The sequence below is a fragment of the Notothenia rossii genome, assembly GCF_949606895.1.
Source record: "Notothenia rossii genome assembly, chromosome: 4".
NCBI lineage: Eukaryota > Metazoa > Chordata > Actinopteri > Perciformes > Nototheniidae > Notothenia > Notothenia rossii.
The window spans coordinates 24328315-24348972 of NC_136902.1; the positions used below are offsets into that span (position 1 = coordinate 24328315).

The 20658-nt window shown below is 40.9% G+C and overlaps 2 protein-coding genes and 1 long non-coding RNA gene across 4 annotated transcripts; 2 read left to right on the top strand and 1 right to left on the bottom strand.

Moving 5' to 3' along the window:
• Positions 1-592: 592 nt before the first annotated feature.
• LOC307037380 lies at positions 593-4457 on the top strand. Its single transcript, XR_013807662.1, has 3 exons — positions 593-1168; positions 1882-1929; positions 2124-4457. It is a non-coding gene; the product is annotated as an uncharacterized lncRNA (long non-coding RNA).
• A 796-nt stretch (positions 4458-5253) lies between these two features.
• Positions 5254-13677, top strand: LOC307037356 (5-aminolevulinate synthase, erythroid-specific, mitochondrial-like). Of its 2 annotated transcripts, XM_079678173.1 has the most exons (10): positions 5254-5406; positions 7002-7347; positions 7489-7584; positions 8177-8399; positions 8976-9160; positions 9275-9454; positions 10405-10569; positions 11624-11892; positions 12739-12901; positions 13086-13677. In XM_079678173.1, exons 2-10 carry the CDS (start codon positions 7023-7025, stop codon positions 13247-13249), a joined length of 1770 nt encoding a protein of 589 aa, XP_079534299.1. In that variant the 5' UTR covers positions 5254-5406; positions 7002-7022; the 3' UTR covers positions 13250-13677. The 2 variants fall into 2 exon arrangements, with proteins under 2 accessions (XP_079534299.1, XP_079534300.1); XM_079678174.1 differs by lacking the exon at positions 7489-7584.
• Positions 13485-20022, bottom strand: ttc34 (tetratricopeptide repeat domain 34). Its single transcript, XM_079678172.1, has 8 exons — positions 19758-20022; positions 17267-19023; positions 16881-17103; positions 16580-16772; positions 16117-16283; positions 15477-15750; positions 15096-15310; positions 13485-14472 (listed from the first exon to the last, which is right to left on the bottom strand). The coding sequence occupies exons 2-8, from the start codon at positions 18955-18957 to the stop codon at positions 13927-13929; spliced, it is 3309 nt and encodes a 1102-aa protein (XP_079534298.1). The 5' UTR covers positions 18958-19023; positions 19758-20022; the 3' UTR covers positions 13485-13926.
• Between the last annotated feature and the right edge of the window lie 636 nt (positions 20023-20658).

The window sequence follows — 20658 nt, forward strand, 5'->3', positions numbered from 1 at the left end:
TGCTGGTGAGAATACACACACAGACAGACAGACAGACAGACAGACAGACAGACAGACAGACAGACAGACAGACAGACAGACAGACACACACACACACACACACACACACACACACACTGTGAGATGAAACGATGTGAGGTTTTCAGAGAACAGCTGATCAAAAGAGCTGAAATTGACAGGCAGTAAACTATTTATCTAGATTGATTTGAATTTTAAATAAATAATCTGTTCAAATTCAGATTAAAAAACCGTTATTGTCATATTTACAGCTACCGTGTAGTTATTATGGCAATGACCAAGTACCAGACTCCAACAATTCAACATAAATAAGATAAAACAATAAATCAAATAAAAAACAATAAAAGTACTGCAAAACAAAATTGCAAGACTAACGTGCATGCAGGAGAACTATACAGGTTAACTAAAATTAGAAGGTCAAATTAAATGTTGTTCAGTGAAATAAAAATACTGCCTATTGTATTGTATGGCTTATAGAGAGCCGCAGTGACGCGTCGTAAAACCCGGAAGTAAGTTAGCATTTTTAGCACTTCCGGTTCCTTCCTCAAAAAGCAATGCATTTTTTCAGTCTATATGGCGCTGATTTTTTCCATAGGGTTTTGGAAAATAGCTCGAAATAAGGTCTGTGGTTGACACAAATTTAAAAGGTAATTGACGTTTTGTTCTACGACATTAAATACATTAGCAGTGACCCCACTGAGGATTTTTTGAAGAGTTTACGTGTCTGAAAAACGATAGTTGTTACCGAATGGCTGAATAGGACTACAGAAATTGTCGAGGCCGTTGTACGTCATTACGCCGAACACGTAAACACTCCCGCTAAGTTTGTTTTCCCCTGTGTTCTGCTTAAAAGCAAGTACCTGCCTATCTTTAGTATCTGTATATCTATATCTGACCATTAGAATATGTATTTTTGAAATTGTCGTTTTTAACACCGTAGTTTTACAAATTATAGAATAATTAATTACCAGTGTTTTCCAATTTTACTCGGCAGTTCGTTTCGTTGGCTAACGTTAGCGCTACTAGTTAGCTACGCAATGGTTTGTTGCTTTGCTCCGGGTTGCAGCCACAGGTCTTCGCATGAAACGTGCTTGTTCTATCGTTTCCCGGCCAATGTTTTCCAATGGAGAGTCTGGATTCGTGCCATGAGGTAAGCTGACGTTACATTTTTGTCCATGTCACGGTGAAATGTAAATAATGGGTAGTGACTGTATCGCCGTTATAGAGATGGCGCTGCTGAAAAGACCGCAACACAAGTAAAGATAATGAATACATCCTATTAAAACCTGTGTGGCTTATATGATAAGTCTTATTAGTACAAGCAGCATAACGTTTCACCATGTAACTAAAGATTGTAGTCAGGGAAATCAGTTTGACATATTGAACTAATAACAAATCACCTCTGGCTGGCAGAGAACTCTCTGCTCCATAGCTTCTCTTGGACGTAAAATCACATGTACATTTTACATTTATATTCAATTTAATATTCCATCCCTCACATACTTTTGTATATATAATAACTTATATTTTGTTTTTCTTGTTATGCTGCTGCAACACAAACATTTCCCAAATTGGGATCAATACAGTAATATCTTATCTTAATTAATTAAGAAATATAACTATTATAATTAGTGTAGCAGCTGACACCTATTTTCAATATGGATTAATCTACCATTTATTTCTTTATTTCAATTTTCATCTATAAAAATGTCAAAATAGTGAAAATGTTCAGGAGACTTATCAAAGTGCAAGGTTATATCTTTAGATGTTTTGTTTTAGCCTATGTACTGTATGTCTTAATGCTCTTACAGTATATGTGACGGTGTGACTTCCATGAAACTATATTTTATATCTTCCCAACAGACGAGCTGACAGAAAACCTAACACTCTAACAACCACAACATTGCAAAGGCGAGTAAATGTAAATTAAAAACAATTCACAATTTTATTATTTCTTCTTCTTTCTTGCAGTGAGGTGAAGCTGACCTTGCACTTGGTGCCAGTAAGAATGTTCCTCACGCAGGCTGAATGTTTCTCCTTCCTTACTGACACAGAAGCCCTTGATTTGCAATGCTTCACTAATTGTCATTTCCCTGGCTCCGTAGGGACACTTTACCTCAAGCACAGCGGAAGACCCTACCAGACCATCTGGAGATGCCCCCAACATTCCTGATTTGGAGAGCCACAAATCTGACTCATGGACCTGCATCTGAGTTGCAGTGGTGAATGCCCTGACGCCCTCACATTCATTCATAGTCCCCCACTGTACAGACAAAACACCATCAAGGGCCTGTTGTTGCCTTAGCACCCTGGCAATAAAGGAAGCAGTCACAAGCTTTGACCTCAGGACAGCTCCAAAGTTGCTGGCAGTCAACCTTCCTTTCCTGAACAAATGCCAGTTTGGGTTGGTTCGCTGACCAGTGGTAGCCACCTGAATTGCCCTCTGTTGCTCTTCAGACAATGCCATGCTTGCCACAATTGCCTCAGGTCCCTGATGCCCAACAGATTTGATAATTTCAGGAACAGTAAGTGTTTCCAAGCTGTAGTGTTCCTCTTCTGGCTCGGGGGAGAGAAGCCAAGAAATTCCTGAGAACCTGCCCCCGAGTCTGTCCCTCAGCCAGTCACGATCTTCGGAGGTGGGCTCTCTTGTCAGCGGGTTAAATTAGTTATTGGTTTCAACAGTCACATTAAAACAGTTACTAAATCAGCTTACTATCACCTAAAGAACATATCTAGGATTAAAAGACTAAAGTCACAGCAGGATTTGGAAAAACGTGTCCATGCTTTTATCTTCAGTAGACTGGACTACTGCAATGGTGTCTTCACAGGTCTCACTAAACAATCTATTAGAAAGCTGCAGCTGATTCAGAACACCGCTGCTCGAGTCCTCACTAACACTAAGAAAGTGGATCACATCACTCCTGTTCTGAAGTCTTTACACGAGCTTCCTGTGTGTCAAAGAATAGATTTCAAAATACTGCTGCTGTTTATAAAGCACTGAATGGTTTAGGACCAAAATGCAGTTCTGACCTCCTGCTAAATGATGAACCATCCAGATTTCTCAGGTCTTCAGGGACTGGTCAGCTTTCTGTCCCCAGAGTCAGAACTAAACATGGAGAAGCAGCGTTCAGTTATTATGCTCCAAATATCTGGAACAAACTCCCAGAAACCTGCAGGTCCGCTGCAACTCTTACTACTTTTAAATCCAGGCTGAAGACTTTTCTTTTTGTCGCTGCTTTTGATTGAACTATTCATATCTTAGACTGCACTGTAACTTTTATCCATGTATTTTTTCTTTTAATGTTTATTTTATTAGCTTTTCTTTTTAATGACTGATTTTAAATGCCATTTTCTTAATGTCTTTCATTTTTTGTAAAGCACTTTGAATTGCCTTGTGTTGAAAAGTGCTATATAAATAAACTTGCCTTGCCTAATAGAGATTTCATGTGACACATAAAATTGATTTGTTGATGGGAATTAATGTGAATAAATTAACTCGGTCTTAAAAGGTTAACGGTACTCTTGCTATCACTACTCACCGACACTATAAACCTTGTCCCTCATGCTATCCCTGACAACACCGGTAAGCACACCTTCATCTAGGCTGCACTGTAACGTGTCCTGACTTGTAGTGGTTCTCTCCTCTATCTACACTCTTCTTGTCATCTTTGTAAAACGATATCAGACTGGTAATTGACACAGCCATGACTTCTAGTTAAATTCAGTGTGGCTAAAATGAAAAGCTTTGTTAAAATATGCAAGCACGCAAAAGTCAAATTCAGCTTTATTGTCAAAAATTCTACATGTGTTATACATCCAGAAATATCGTTTCCCACAGTGTGACATGTATACATAAAACAAAAAGGGCCTAGATAAACGTGATATACATTAAACAAAACGGGCCTAGATAACCGGGGTATACAGTTTAAAATGTTAATATATTTAAAGTTTTCAAAGTGCAGTTTCAGTGCAAGTCAGTTGAAACGATCTTAAGTTGGCGTGACGTTGAAGTCGTGCGACCCTGCTGCTGTACTGGCTTGTACTTCGTTTATAGCATAACGTTAGCATTTTGCTTCTGCCGACTAGATTTATTATTCAAAAATTATAAAAGTAGGGTTGACATGTGGATATTATCCGGCTGAACAAAACGTGATCCATCTCTTAAATATGTGTCAACCACAGACCTTATTTCGAGCTATTTTCCAAAATCCTATGGAGAAATTGCATTGCGTTTTAGACGAAGGGACCGGAAGAAGTTTACTTCCGGGTTTAAGGACGCGTCACTGCGGCTCTCTATTAATGTGTCAATATACCATTTATATTCCTCAAAAATTGTGAGTTAATTTGACTTCATTGTGTATAACGTGTAAGCAGATTAAGTAGTTATTAGAATTAGCCTTCTTCAAACTCAGATTAAGTGAGATGACCACTGTAAACACTGTAGAGTCCCTTCACATGAAGGAGTGTCACATATTACATGGAACCCTATCAGCATCTCTGCACCTCCCATAATACACCAGGGTGGAGCAGGTACTACACTGTAAATATACTCTGTTACAAGCAAAACTCCTCATAGTCTTAAAGTGATAGTTTAATCAATCAAAAGTAAATCTGCTGTTACATGTTATGCTGCTATATATTATATCATTATCTAATTATTAGGACGCATGATTTTTTTGGTATGCAACTACATCTACAAATATTTGTAAATCGTGTATTCGTCTGATGGTTAGTTTCTCCATTATTGATCGTTTGGTTTGTTTAAACTCTGAAATAGCTGAGAAATACTGTTACAATTACCCAGAGCCCAAAGTGACACCTTACAGTCCAAACCTGAAGAATGTAAAATCAAATAAAATTCATTCAAATAATTCAAAAGGAAAAGCAGCAAATATTCACACGTTTTTTACAGGAAACATTACAAAAGATGATGACATCCTTTGTGCCAATTTCCTACAAACAAATGTGTTGTTTCAGCTGTTCTTATTTCATATGTTTTGTAGATTACTAGATAGAGTAAAAATAAGAGCACATGAAAATGTATTACTCAAGTAAAGTACAGGTATCTCAAAAATGAACTTAACTACAGTACTTCAGTAAATGTATTTACACACACACACACACACACACACACACACACACACACACACACACACACACACACACACACACACACACACACACACACACACACACACACACACACACACACACACACACACACACACACACACGCACTCACACACACATAGGCACATACACACCCCCTGGGTCTTTGGGGGTGGGAGCAGAGATGATTGCATAATACACCGGGCTCATAGCCTCTGACTCTTTCTGACCTTCTGACTACTTTCTGTTCTGAAGTTCGTCCTCAGTGCAGGTCAACAGGTAAGCTTCTTCTCATTTATTATTTATTTATGTATTTATGGTTTGACAGAGGCTATATGTAATATATATCAAAAAACAGTTATAGCTAATATCTCCTTCTCATCCCCAGCCCCTGGGCAGGTGACAGTAATTCAAATAGAAAACATTACGTACATTCACATAGGCAAATAATACATATGGTATTTACATAACAGTTGTGGTTGTTTAATTAGTTAATAGCGGTACATCTTTAAAAATACAAATTATTATTATTATTATGTTTGTTGTTGTTGTAGTTGTTGTAGCTAGTAGCATTACTATTATCATTTGATTTATAGTCATAGTAGTAGTAGTAATTATACAAATATTAGAATTACTGTTATTGTTTGATAAACTGCTATATGAACATATTTTTTGCAACATATACACACAGCATCGAATAAGGAATATTTTTGTACATAAATGTAAGCTTTTTTTATTTATCAGTGTATTCAAGAACAAATTAAATAAATGAATATTAATGCACATACATTGTATCCCTAAATACTTTTGCTGACAGTCAATAGAAGAAAGATGAGATGTGGAAACTACAGCCTGTATAGCCAATTTAAATATATGTGGCTTTTTTCTCGTGATTAAAAGTTAAATATATTCAACCAAAACAAAAAAATAACTCAGATAAACCTTTTGACTTACTTGTGGCCGTTAAAGACCCTGGTGTTTGACACACTACTGGGAAGATTACATCTAACCACAAGAGAGAGCCACATATTCCAAGAACTGCCTTATCAGCTGACCGGAGGGGATTGTGAGGGAAGTGATACAGCCAGCATTTGTTTGTAAACTGAACTACACATACAGGTGCCCATAAGCAAATTAAGATATATTTTATTTTGTGATTTATTTATTGGTCGAGTATCACAGCAACATTCATTTTGTCCGCTGAGTCGAAGAAACCTTTACCAGCAGGGAAATTAAACGTATTTGTTAAAAAGACGCAGATGCATCCCTGCTGGGTTTTATTAAGGATTATTTTAAAGGTATCCCGCATCAGCTGATGACGTCTGTCAGGGCAGATCTCGAGCGCCTGCAGAGTTAAGATAAGCAGCAGCAACCTGCCACACCCTGGAGGAGGCACCGTCTGCTCTGCGTAGCTAAACCCAAGCTCTCCAGGCCTTTCTGGCTCATCTGAACTGTTGAACTCTGTGAAGGATGATGGGATTGTCACATTCAGTCATCATCATTTTACATTTTGGAGCAACAATTCCTTAAGGCAAAAGTAAATACAAAACGCTAGTCAAACCAAGCTTAGAAAACACCATTATTTAGGAAAGAAGACAGAAACCAAAGTAGCTACATATATTACAGATACTACTTAACAAATAAACCATCGTGATGATTTCACCAAACTTCACAAACTAGATGGCCAACGTATAAGCATTAACCAAAGATTTTGAACTGACATTCCATTTAATATATTCCTCCCTCCTTATAATAAGGACAACACAGAACAAAATGTGGATTTTGAGTGTCAAATGTTTTTGCCCACTTCAGATCTGCCGTATGTCTTTGAGGTTGTGTAGAATAATAATTTCCTATCTTCTGTCCTACCTCAGAGTAAGAAAAGCTGCTTTACAATGGCCGCCTTCCTTCATCACTGCCCCTTCCTGAAGTCTGCGAATAAGCCGGCTTTGAGGAGAACAGGAGCCTCCTTGCTCTCTCTGGCTTACCAATGCCCCATCATCGCCCGTCAGATCAGTTTGAGTGGCACAGACTACCTGGAGGCCAAGCTGAGCGTCTCACCCTCCAAACCGAAGCCCCTGCCCACTGTGGAGCAGAGGAGGCTGTTCGCTCAGACCGCTACTCAGGTGGCTGTGTCCGTATCCAAGGGCTGCCCCTTCGTCACCTCTCAGATCGGTGTGGTCAAAGCCAGCCCCGAGGTGCAGGAGGACGTACAAGAAGGTAAGATGAACAAGCCAGCTGTAATAAGGCTACAGGGAACGTACATAGCACTAGAAGGACATCATTCAAGCTGTAGGAGAAGTCAGATATTCAATAGGAGACAAACTCTCACAGTGACACTCCTGCATTCCTCGTTCACAGGTTTGATGACTTCTCTGTTGAAGGGTTTAAAGGATTCAATCCTCCCAACATCAGCTCAAACTGACACTGTCACCCACCTGCTCAAAGACAACATGGGTATGTTTAAAGTTGAAATAAACTCAAACCCTCTATAAGTACCAATTCCACCCTCATCCCAACATAACATACTGTAGAGCCCTGTCATCTGTGCATTTCAACCCAAGAGCTTTTGTATTTACTGTAGGATAAAATAAATCTTAGTACGGTAAAAGGCTGCCTATTTCTTCTCAATGGATTATTAGATAATATTATTATTAACAAAATCTGTTTAAAAAAAATCATACTTTTATTATTTTAGGATAATTAAAGCTAACATGCATATTGTGCATAATGTAATGCACATTGTCAAGGTCCCCAAGAACCCCAACCCTTTAGTATAAAACAAAAAACAAACAAACAAAGACCGCAGTACTAAGTAAAACATAAAAATGATGTTGAAAAATGCAAAAAAAAGGTTGACAAAATGGTTAAAAATGCACCTGTGAGATGTGACAAAAAATAACATCTGGGGTTAGTACATATACCCCAGATGGTAAGATCAAGGTGAATAAGATGCAATCTAGTAATACAAGTGTCTTTATTTGTCTGATTAGATTATTCGTTCATTGAGTGATGTAACTGATTTAAAGTCTGAGCTGTCCCCCTGCAGTCGGCCCCAGCTACGACTACGACCGCTTCTTCATGGAGAAGATTTTTGAGAAAAAGAAGGACCACACATACAGAGTCTTCAAGACGGTGAACAGGAGCGCCGAGGTGTTCCCCTTCGCTGAGGAATACTCCCTCTCTGGGCGGGGGGGCTCCCAGGTGTCCGTCTGGTGCAGCAATGACTATCTGGGAATGAGCCGGCACCCACGGGTCCTCGGTGCCATCAGGTAAAAGGAGAAGGGGAAAAAGTAATTTGTTAATGCTTTAAAGCTAGTATCAAATTCAAATTCATTTGTCCGACTGCGTTTTTCTCTAATAGCTCTACATATCTGTATTTATCACATGAGAGATACCCAAGATTAAGTCCTTATACACCTTATAATTCATTTTCAGAAAAAGTTATATGTTCAAGGACCTGCATGTCATTGACTTCCTTTTCTAACAAGATTACATCAGGTCAAAATTTGAGATGTGAATGTTTTTTTACTGGTAAGTTTTAAGTCAATTCAAGTCTTGTGGCATTCAAGTCCAGTCACAATTTTTGATTTCTGTTACTAAGTCTTATTGATTCAGCTCTTGCATAAAAGCAAAACTAAAGCAGAATCCAGCAATTATCATGTCCAAAGTCATCTAATTTTCACTTTCCGACCAAATGTATGTCACTTGTATTTATTTGCTTCTTAGTGGGTTTTGCAGCTTCTGAAGATGGCCTTCAGATAATATGAAAGAAAACAATAGGACACCTTTTATATTACAGATTATGGGAGCTGAGTGTTTTATGATTCTGTTCTGGCTGTTCTCAGAGATGCTGTGGACAGACACGGGGCAGGCGCAGGCGGGACCAGGAACATCTCCGGCACCAGTAACTTCCATGTGTCTCTGGAGAATGAGCTGGCTGAGCTTCACCAGAAAGACGCAGCGCTGGTCTTCTCCTCCTGCTTTGTGGCAAATGACTCCACCCTCTTCACTTTGGCTAAGATGCTGCCAGGTAAACACTGACCTCTGACCCTGACATTGTAGAGAAGTTGATTCAATCTCAGTATTTTTCAAGGGAAGTCAGCTCCACTGGTCTCATGGATGTTGTGTTCATCGTTGCGTACAGGGTGCGAGATCTACTCTGATGCAGGGAACCACGCGTCGATGATTCAGGGCATCAGGAACAGCGGAGTCAAGCGCTTCATCTTCCGCCACAACGACAGCCGACACCTGGAGGAGCTGCTGCAGCGCTCCGACCCCAAGACACCGAAAATAGTGGCATTCGAAACCGTGCACTCGATGGACGGTGAGTAGCTACTACAACAATTTAATTTTTACTGATAGATCAGATTATATAGATTTCATGTCTATTGTTGAGGGTAAACATACTTAAATGTTGCCTTTATTTGCAGAAATACTTGATATCAAATGATTTGAATCAAGATTTAAAAGATGTTAAATATGCTGAACAGAGTTATAGGATGGGTTTGATCGTTTTTTTAAATTATTTGTACAGATCTTTAGTAATCATTGTTTACCTACTACACAATGTTTTGCCTTTCTGCTCACTGTTCTTTTTATGTAAAAGATGTTCATAAATAAATGGTAAAAAAGTAAGATTATCATTGTTTACTTTTTCATTTGTGGCTGTGCGGTTGTGGAAATATACTGCTCACAGTAAAGCCAATATATTTGAATACTTTTAATAAAACAATGTTCCAAGATATCAAATTCACAATGGGCCCATGTCCAGGTTTTAAAAACCCTTCATGGGTAAAGAATGCTAATTCCAAAGGTCCTAATTCTCTATGTGGATTAGAAGTAAAGTCCAGCAGTCATTTATGATTCATAGCTAATAAGAGAGAAAGATTGGGAGTTTTTCTATTTCTATAATCAATTCAGTCGACATTATTTGCAATTAATCACTGTCTCCCATGGGAGGAAGTAGTTTTCTCCTCTCAGCTCTATGTCTTGGTGTGCTATTACCCTGCTGACAGCTCCATAAAGCACAAACTGAAGTAGACTAAATGGATGACTGGAACCATATCGAGGAGTATTTTTTAAAACACCAAAACAGAAAGGTTGTGTTAATATAAACACTATGATTTGTATATGTAGGAGAGTTATTCATTTTAATATTAGAACCTTACTCTCCTAACTCTGACACAGTGATGACATTTGCCAAGTGAATTTCTTACTGTTTGGCTATTTCACACAGTTGGATACACTATGACACTGTTTGCCCTTGGCTTTCAGGTGGTATATGTCCTCTGGAGGAGCTGTGTGATGTTGCTCATCGCTACGGAGCGCTGACGTTTGTTGATGAAGTTCACGCAGTGGGCCTGTACGGAGCCCATGGAGCTGGAGTGGGAGAGAGGGACAATGTTATGCACAAGCTTGACATTGTTTCTGGGACCTTAGGTGAGTAACATTTACATAAATAACCTTCTTGTCAATTTAATATTAAGCCAACTGTTTTGTTTAATCTCCATTTCTGAAAAACTGTCTACTATTACACCAAAAGGGCAAGGCAAACGGTTTTAAACTGTCTTAGATTAACTGCTTATTTTCTTGGCCAAACTCCCATTTACAGCTACTTGCTGTAACTGGCAGCAATAATTATCAACAGGCATGATATTTCTCTCATGTTGGTTAAATGAGGACAAGCGAGGAGTGAGCTCTCATTAGAGAAAGCAAAGGTTTTATCAGCTGGGAGCCGGCTTTACTCCCTCTCTGGTCTTTCTGATAAAACCATCATGAGGGAGTAGGTGCTGATGTGTGTAGCTTTATGATGACTGCAGGTTTCTAGATAGAAATCCCTATCTTGTGTGAACTTACCCTGGGTTACAACACTTCCCAATAGAATGGTTATAGTCGACTAGACCAGGCAAGTGTTCACCTGGTAATACATAAAAAAAAACAAGCTCAAACTCAAATAACATATTACTGTTATGAATCAACACAGAAAACGTGTGTCTTCATTGAAAAAATAACAAATCAATTATCATCAATTAAATGTGTAAAAGTATATGATTTGGGACTTCAAAATGTAACAGTGAGGTGTCATTGTGCCGAGCATTATTATTTTAGGAAAATTATAAATAAATAAAATGCACAATCAAGTACACATTATGCAAGATGGCCATTTTCCAATTGTTATGTTATTGTTCAGGTTATATATCTATATTAACACTACTGTTATCATAAGGAAAATAATATTTGAAGTACTTTATATACTGTTAGGTATAGTTTTGTCTATAACAAAGCATATTTCACACGTTTGAAAAATGACAAGGCTTTAGCTGTAAAAAAAAAAAAAGCATTGAGTAAAATGTGTCCCTGTGAAATGTAATAGTGTAGATAAAGTAATATAGTGGAAATAATTAAGCCAAGTTTGTTAGATTCAATATAAGGACCCTGATTCCTTCTAAAGTCCTGCCTCCTCACTCCACACTACCTCTGTCCTCTGTCCCAGGCAAGGCCTTCGGCTGCGTTGGAGGCTACGTGGCCAGCAGCGCCGCCCTGGTGGACATTGTGCGCTCCTTTGCAAACGGCTTCATCTTCACCACCGCCCTTCCCCCCATGGTCCTGGCTGGAGCCCTGGAGTCTGTCCGGGTCCTGAGGAGCCCCGAGGGCCTGTTGCTGCGCCGGTCCCACCAGAGGAACGTCAAACACATGAGGCAGCTGCTCATGGACAAGGGCCTTCCTGTGGTCAACTGTCCCAGCCACATCATCCCCATCCGGGTATGAAGGTTCACCGCTGCAACCCCCACCTCCACCTCACTCCACCTACTCCTATCCTGACTATTCGAGTTGTTAGAATTTGTATTTAGAGTATCTTTTGGGGAATGCAATTTATCTTAAAATCGTCACAGAGATAGGAACTGGATAACAGCATCCTGCCTGTTACATCAAAAGGATACAAATATTGCACTAACATCTTTCTTCTGTATATGCCCTTCAGATTGTAGGTAGTATAATTACCTAATGTTATGATGCTTTTATGCACATCCCTGAATAGGTGTTTTTTTGTTTATGATATGTCCCAGTTGGAAAGGCTGCATATGATAAATATTGAATTGAATGAGAGCTGAATACATTTAGCTGCTTTAGTTTCAGGTTCCTGGTATTCTGCTATGGCTCACTGTCACACACTGTTAATGTTACATTTGTAACACTGTAAAATCTCAAAATGTCTGCAGTGAAGAAATCCTGAAGTCTACTCCACACAGAAAGTGTGCCACTGGAATAATTAGCCTTTTTCATTCATTAGTTATATTCAAACCAATGATCTTGAAAAGCGATTATAAGCCATTAGGATAATTACATTTGCATTGAAATTAAGGAAACTTAAATAGTGTTGTGTTATCATCAGTCATGACCATGCATCATTTATTGCTCATTGAATCATTAATTTCTAATAAATGTTTTCTGAAATGCATTATTATATTATTATTATCACAGAAAGTTATTAATATTATTTCCCGTGGCACGCTCTTGAACCCAGCAAGTCGATCACATACATTCTGTGTATAATAATGAAGGCTTTAACTACATGGCTCACATCACTTTTGATGATCCATTTCCTAGGTGGGCAATGCTGAGCTGAACACCAAGGTGTGCGACACCCTGCTGGAAAGACACAACATCTACGTCCAGGCCATCAACTACCCCACAGTGCCTCGTGGGGAGGAGCTGCTGCGCCTGGCTCCCTCTCCTCATCACAACCCCGCCATGATGGAGTACTTTGTGGGTGAGTGGGATCCAGAGTTGTTCTAGAAAATGTCCCAATCAAGTCAACAGGACACAAAAGCCAGTCAAAGTGATTCATGTTCATCCATTCGAGAGTGATTACCTTTTAAGATAGAGATTTAAAAGAGAAATACATTCTGGCATTTTATTTTTCATTCTAATGAGGGTTTATGTTTGATTGACAGATAAACTGTGTGAGGTGTGGCAGGAGGCGGGGCTCCTGGTCAGCAGCCCGGCCACAGCTTCCTGCACCTTCTGTGCCCGCCCGCTGCACTTTGACCTGATGAGCGAGTGGGAGAAGTCCGTCTTCGGAAATATGGAGCCACAATACATTACTGTTATGGCATAATACCAAAGAACATGTAGCATCTCAACACAAGTTACACAGCCAGCAAAAAGGTGCACTGAGAAGAGTGCTGAACTTCTGACTTTGTTCTTGTGTTTAAACCTGCTTTATATAGACTAGTATATGTTTCCCTGTATTTACGCTTACTAAATTATATTTGCTGTTATGGATATGATTAAAGAGAATTGTGCCTTCTTTATTTCAAAAGCACAAAACCTGCACATTGGACACTTTCTTAAATATCTTATCTAGGTGTGATTGTTTGCATTAAGCAATATTTGTATTTCATTTTGCATGATTTCGACCATGACCATCATCTTTTGTTTATGTAACCACAATAATCATATTAGTGATATTTCAGACATCAAATGTATGAAGTGCCATAGTTAAATCTGTTGTTAAAATACGGGATAATAAAACATCCAATAAAACGTGTGGTGTTATAATCCTCAACCATTCACACATTCCTCTCAATTTCAACATTTCCTGCAATTAAGACAATGCTGAAAACTATAATACACTATTTTGTCAATGCTCCAAAATGAAGTTAAATTACATAAAGACATAATATGTACTTATCAAGCCTGCTATCAAACTGTGTTAAATCGACTTACACATGAAGATTTCATAAGGTTTAGGCACTGACATGTCTACATTATGTGAGTTTCGGACTATAAACACTAGTTGATATTGCAGGGGCTGGCCTCTTCTCTTTTGACCCTTGCCCTCAGTCTGCGGAGCTCTGCGTTCTCACCATCCACAAGGAGCCCACTTTCGATCAGTGTCCAGGCTTTACTTAGCTGCTGCTCCCCGTAGAGTTGAAGCGCCCCCCGCAGGAAGCACTCAGCCAGATGCAGCCTCCCCAGTCCAGCCTCCACACACTGAAGAGCCTGTTTCCTGTGAAGCTCCAAGGCCTGACAGAAGTCCTCCAGAGCTGCTGCCTCTCTGGAGCAGAGCACCATGCTGCGGCCCCGCCGACACAGATCCTCCGCCCTGACCTGGGGGTCATCTGAGCATCTGGCCTGGGACCCACTGTGTTTTTTGATAACTCGGTCCAGGTCGGATACGGCCCGCTCGTGTAGGCCCAGCTGAGCGAGGCAGGCGGCCCGCTGCCGGAGATACTGGAGTCTGTGATCTCCTGCTGCCTGTACGGCCACAGAGAGGAGAGGGAGGGCCCGGTCCCAACGGCCACCTGAAGACACACTGCTCGCCTCCTGAGCTGCTGCCTGTTACAAAATACATACAGAACAATACCTTTATACACTTTATTTATACATAAATACTGCTAATATACGATACCTAATCGAGATTCAGAATATATGCTGTTGCCCTGTCTTATAAGCATTTTATTGATGTTCTCCATTATTGTAAACTACTTTGAAATATTTATTGTGATACCTTCAGAGAGAGAAACCTACATTGATGGATGTGACATGGCAGTTTTGCACGGTTTTGTATAGTTTTAGCATTTTTTTAAATATATTTTAGCCAAGCCTGTGTCCAACCATAATAAGGGAAGTAAATAAGAATGATAGCGTGTGAAAAAAATCAGACAGATGAGATTAAATCTGGAAATGAGAAATTATCTGGAGAAAAGATTCAAGGAGCTTCACAGAATTAAAGAGAGACAGAAAAACAAAACCATGAAGACAGCAGGAAGCAAATCTCTTCAGTGAGTGAGTTGCTACATCTAAGACTCTTGAACACAAAACAACAAGCGATTTATATTTGAACATATCATAGATTTTGTTTGTATTTTATAAATATAGATTTTTTCTCTAGCAACTATCTTTCCATATATACATGCACCAAGCTGAATTCAGGATTCCTGCATGTACAGTAGGCTTACCTGTGCCATGCGTTTCCGCTGACTCAATGGGATCAGGGCCAGCAGGGGGGGAAGACTGGATGCCTGTTTCTCATTCAGTTTGCTGAGCCGGCGAGCTGCGCTGTGGTAGTTCTGCTGCCAGGCCTCCACCACACCCACCCGGGCTTGGGCCACTGCATCTCTTGGCTCCTGTCCAAACACCTGGCACAGATGAGCGGCTGCTGCCTTCACTTCACCTGAGCAGATGGACCAGAACAGCAGGAGGAAGGATTAGAGTCAACAAGGAGCCCAAGGTTCAATGGTCCACACAGCCTGAAAAATCTCCTAACCAAACTACATTCAGTGACATCAAAGATCCCCTGGGAGTGTTAGAGGCAGAGTTTGACAAAGTTCCCGGCTCACCTTTGGCTAGGAGTATGTCCACATAAAGGAGATGCCATCTGGGCTCTCTGCAGTCCGTCCTCATCAGAGCTCCGACAATTATAAAAGCCTCTCTGAGCTGCTCTTCATGGCAGGGGACAGTGTTAATGAGAAGGAGATCTGACAGATTGTTCCGACAGAACTGATGCAGCCAATCACAGACGAGCTTCCGTGCCTTGTCATTAAGAGACAGGATGTCTTTGATACCCATGTCAGGGTTTATCTGAAGGGCTGCCAGGATATCATGAGTGCATTCCTGAGAGGGAGAGGCAGTATTAGTGTTACAGTTTATGAATGACTTATCAGCCAAAATGTAAAAATGTTTGTAAAAATATAAAACCCCATTTCATCCCCTGAAATACTGCCGTTCTTTTGTGTCCAAATTATCCTTTTATTAGTTCTGTTATATTGAGTATTGTATGCGGTAAGTATATTGTGGCAATTCTTTCCTATGGGCATGTTATGGCAGTATTATAGAAGATACTATTATGAGCTTCCTGAAATTCTAGTTTACCTTTCACTGCCATGCAGCTAATTATGTGTAAGCTCAAAATCTAGAGGCCAGGGGAAATGTTTTACTATTTTAAGTACTGTATTAAAGAACGTTTTCACTTAAGAATACCTTTTGTTGGTTCAGCATGAGATAGGTGAAGCCTCTCCCACAGAGGGCCTGAGGATGTTTAGGGTGCTCTTTCAGAATGGCACTGAAATCAAAGATGGCCGTCTTTCGCTGGCCCAGCAGTGCGTAACACCTCGCTCTCTCCAGTAAAGATTCTGCTGCCTCACCACCTGGAAACATACAATTATATGGTTGGTCTTACCATATTCACACTGTAATCATTTTACATTTTATCGACTGATCCATATTTAAAGACGGACTAACAATAAATGAAGAAACACTGATCAAAAACACTCTTCATTAACTGCAACCAAAAACAGAAAAAACTTTCAGTTTTGAACCAGGCTTTCTCTTTATCTCTCTAATCCTATCTAAATGAAAGTTTAACCAACTTTTAATTATGTCAGCAATCAGAAACAGAACAGTAGCAACTACATCAATATCTCATCAATCACATTCTAATCACCAGAGGCCATGATAGCGATGGAGAGATATGCCACAGCCTCCCTCATGGCGCTCTCCTCTTTAGTGCCCTCCAAGATGCGTTTGGCAACAGAGTGGCAGTGCGCCTGCAGCAGAGCCCGGTCCTTCTGTTGTGCCACAGCCAACAGGGGGCGCAAGCAGCTGGTATCGCCACACTGAATGAGCTTTTTCAGCAGCTGCAGAGAAAAAGGACAGTAAAGGAATCTGTATCTCTTTCAATGAAACATTTGTAAAATAAGGAGCCCAAATGAATGCCTCTGGACCTCACTTGTTGACCCACATACCTGATTGGTGTCATAAAGAAAGCCTCTGTGCAGCTGCAGCAGGGCGAGGCGAGCCAGGATGGGTGCCCGAGGGTTGGTGGGACCGATGGAGAGTAGTAGCCGGTAGGCCTCCTCCACCCGGCCAAGCTGGTACAAGGCATCTGCTGCCAGAATCTGAGACCCATCAGCACTGGGCTGCAGCTCCACCAGCAGCGCAGCCAGGGACTGGACACCAGCAGGAGTCCTGCAGCACAGAGCAGGCAAAAGTGCAACACTGAGAAAATGCATGTTGGTGAGAAAACTCAAATGAGGATTTCAATTAGAAAATTCATCATAAAATGAAATAGACTAATAAACATTTCCCCCAAAAAAGGTGTATTCAGTACACTGTATGACAAACATTATACCCTGATCTGTGGTTGTCTTTCTTTGATTGTGGCTTATCCCCCTGCTGGGGCTGCTGGGAGTCTTCACTGGTCCTGGACCTGGCTTTGTGCTCTGCTGCCCCCTCCAGCATGACCCGTCCCTGCTCCAGTAAAACAGTGAACAGCAGCCCCCGGTAGTTCCATGGCACCAAGCAGCGGACAGTCAGCGCTGTTTCCTGAGGGTGCAGCCCGCTGGCTGTCACATAGTCTAGAGCTGTGAGGTAGTTTGATCCCCCCATCATGCGCAGGAGCCCCCTGCCACAGAGGGCCCGCACACAGCTGGACGGGTGGGGGGCATCGTGTTCAATCACAGCCTGGAAGTCTTCTAACGCCCCCTTGTGGTCGTCTGAGAGAATTCGTGCATATCCACGGAGAACCTGCACTGTGTTTTGATAGCTATGTTGACCTTTGGCCGCCACTAGCTGGCTGCAGATGGAGAGGGCCTCTTTGTGTTCCCCTCTGAGGAGAAGACAGTCGGCCAGCCGTACCCGCAGCTCCCTCCCTCCCCCGTCAGCCTCTAAGTGGCACAGGGTCCGTAACCGAGTGATGACAGGGTCCAGTAGTTCAACTCCTTCAGTGGACCGCAGGTCTGGGCGGAGGAGGACCCTCTCTCTGTACCCCGACAGGCCTCCCTCTGCCTGCTGACGGAGATGGTTACGAGCAGCCAACCCTGTGCCATTATCTGTGAATAGCTTTTGAAAATAAATCCGGGCATTGGCAGGGTGGGTCTCAAACGCCTCCCCCAGATACCTGCAAACCTCCGCAGTCCGTCCACCAGCTGACAAGCAGGCAGCTGCTCGACTGGTTAGGAGCCCAGCTCTTCTCTCAGGAGTGACCTGGAATGACCTTTCTGACAAGTTCTGACCATCATGATGCAAGAGAGCTGAGTAGACCTCTGCACTTTCAACAAACCTGCCACTCAAACACAAATATGCTGCTTGAAGCTCCTGCACTTCTCTGTTACCAGGTGAGATAGCCAATAACAACTCTAAAATTGTAGAAGTCTCCACATATAGCTTCTCCTTGTCCTTTGTTCTAATTGCACATTCACTGTGAAATGTTAAAGAGGGATGTATGTGCAGTACTTGGTCTACAAAGGCCTTCACTATTTTGGGTACATGCTGAGCTTGCCTGCTTTTGACCATTGTGACAGTTTCAGATGTGTTACTCTTGTAAGCTTTGAGATAAAGCTTCAATCCCTTAACACTGTGATGTTCCGAGAACAAGCAGGCCAGGGCACCAGTTAACATCAACACCATGCGAGAGGCATCTTTTGGGTAAGGGTCTCGCATCCCTTCAAGCAGAGCAGTGCAGCGAGCAAAAATCTCCTCACAGCCATGCCCCCCACTCTGAAGGAGAGACTCCATCTTGAAAATGGTTGCAGACAAATTGTTTGGGCAGAGTGTGGATAGAAACACAGCTGCAAGACCTTTATTAAGAGCCTCAGCGGGGGGGATCTCCCCATGACTGTCGAGCCAACTTTCCAGAGTAGAGATCACCCCATCCAGGCCGGACTCTAGTTTCCGCATGTGGGACACAGTGGAGGTGGCGTGTGTCCTGAAGGCGGAAATGTAGAGGGAGGTGGCCCTCCACAGATCTCCAGCCCTCAGGAGCTTGTCTCCATCCCCACAGAGCTTTGAGACACTGACTCCAGGTCGGACCACAGCTGCCATGGTCAGACAGCAGAGCCCCTCGATCCGTTTTGCAGCTGATCACAGTGATGACAACATTGATGTCACCTGAAAAATGAATATTCCAATTATTTTTCCCTTTCAAGTTAGTATGTTTAGTAGCAGAGTTATCATTAACAATATGTGTGTTATATTCAAGAATTATGACAGTGTGAACAATACCAGGACCCTGAAACTAAAGCATTCAAATGAAACTCAGCCATCATTCATTCTCATAATTATCAGGTTCACGCTGCAGTATGATACTGATGAAACTTCCTCTTAAGCAACAATATTATGGTCTTAAGACTCACTTAATTACTTAGTGTCAAGCATGTTAGAAAGTCTTAACCAATATAAAAATAAGTGAACATTATTCATACTGGAATTGTGTTGAAACTACTATTATATTTATATATATATCGGCTTATATTATATATACATATATATTACCCTATTACTATAACGTAAGCGATTTACAGTACAAAATATGACTGTGGCAAATTCAAGGACATTACACTATCCTAAGACAACAAAAACGAGTGCACTACTATTAGATTGACAAACAAATTAGAAAAAGGTCAGAATTAATCAAATAATTCCTAGTTTCAACCTTTATATATACAGTCTATGGTTTCAACAGATGATTTGCATAATGAAAACCTAGCCCCCTTGTGAGGGGCGTGGATGTTTTGGTCTTTCTCTGGCCCACCTGCTTACTGCTTTGCATGTTGTTGTAAACAACAGTAGCCTATACCAACAAAAACTAAACAAACTTAATTGGTAATTGTTAAACGACTTACCAATACGGTCGTTGTCAGTTCATTTTTCTGTGGTTGAAGGTCCGGGCCCTATTTCTTGTAACTCAATAGCTCTTGACTCAGAGTTACCAGGGCAACACGGTGTCCGCTCAAACAACAAAAGTGCAGCGAAGTTTTTGGGGGTTAAGAAAACATTCTTTAGCAGGTGGAAAGACACAGAAAAAGCAATAATATACAAACGAAGCAACTGAAATGAGCTTCTTATCGCGGTAAACTCCTCATGTCTCTGTCCTCTGTTGATGGGACGTCCCTCCACGCGTCCGGTTGCCAATGGAAACTCCTAACGCCTGTGCTCATTGGAAGAGACGCAGATCGTTGATTCACTGCTTAAAGGCAGCGATAAAATCTGCTCCTTTTCGTAAACAGAAAACGTAGACAGAAAAAGACAGTGAATGCTTATAGGAGTGCTTAAAGCTGAAAGCATGAAAAAAAAGTCAAATCTCAGGCATTTTTACAAAGAAAAAGCTCTAGGGTAAAGTTGTCTTATTATCTACATAAATAACCCGTCGATATGAATGTGATTGAAAAACATTGTAAAAACTATTGAAGCTATTTGTTTCATGTATAGTGCAAAATGGCCAATATTAAGAATTGACAAGCCATAAATATAATGTATATCTCCTATGAAATATATAAACCCATCAGTATTTTTAAAAAGTATTTAAAAATCGTATTACAGGTTAAAACAAGCCTACTTGCAACATATTAATGTGTATGAACTAAATGATAATCTTACCCTTCTGTCAGAATTTCAAATGCGTTATTTGAATGTAAAAGCATACTGCCAATATTAAAATCTGTCTCTGTATGGGATCTCTGCTTTATCTATTAAGAACAATGTGGACAGCTGTTCCTGCTGCTGAAGCGGAATTTGCAATTCATG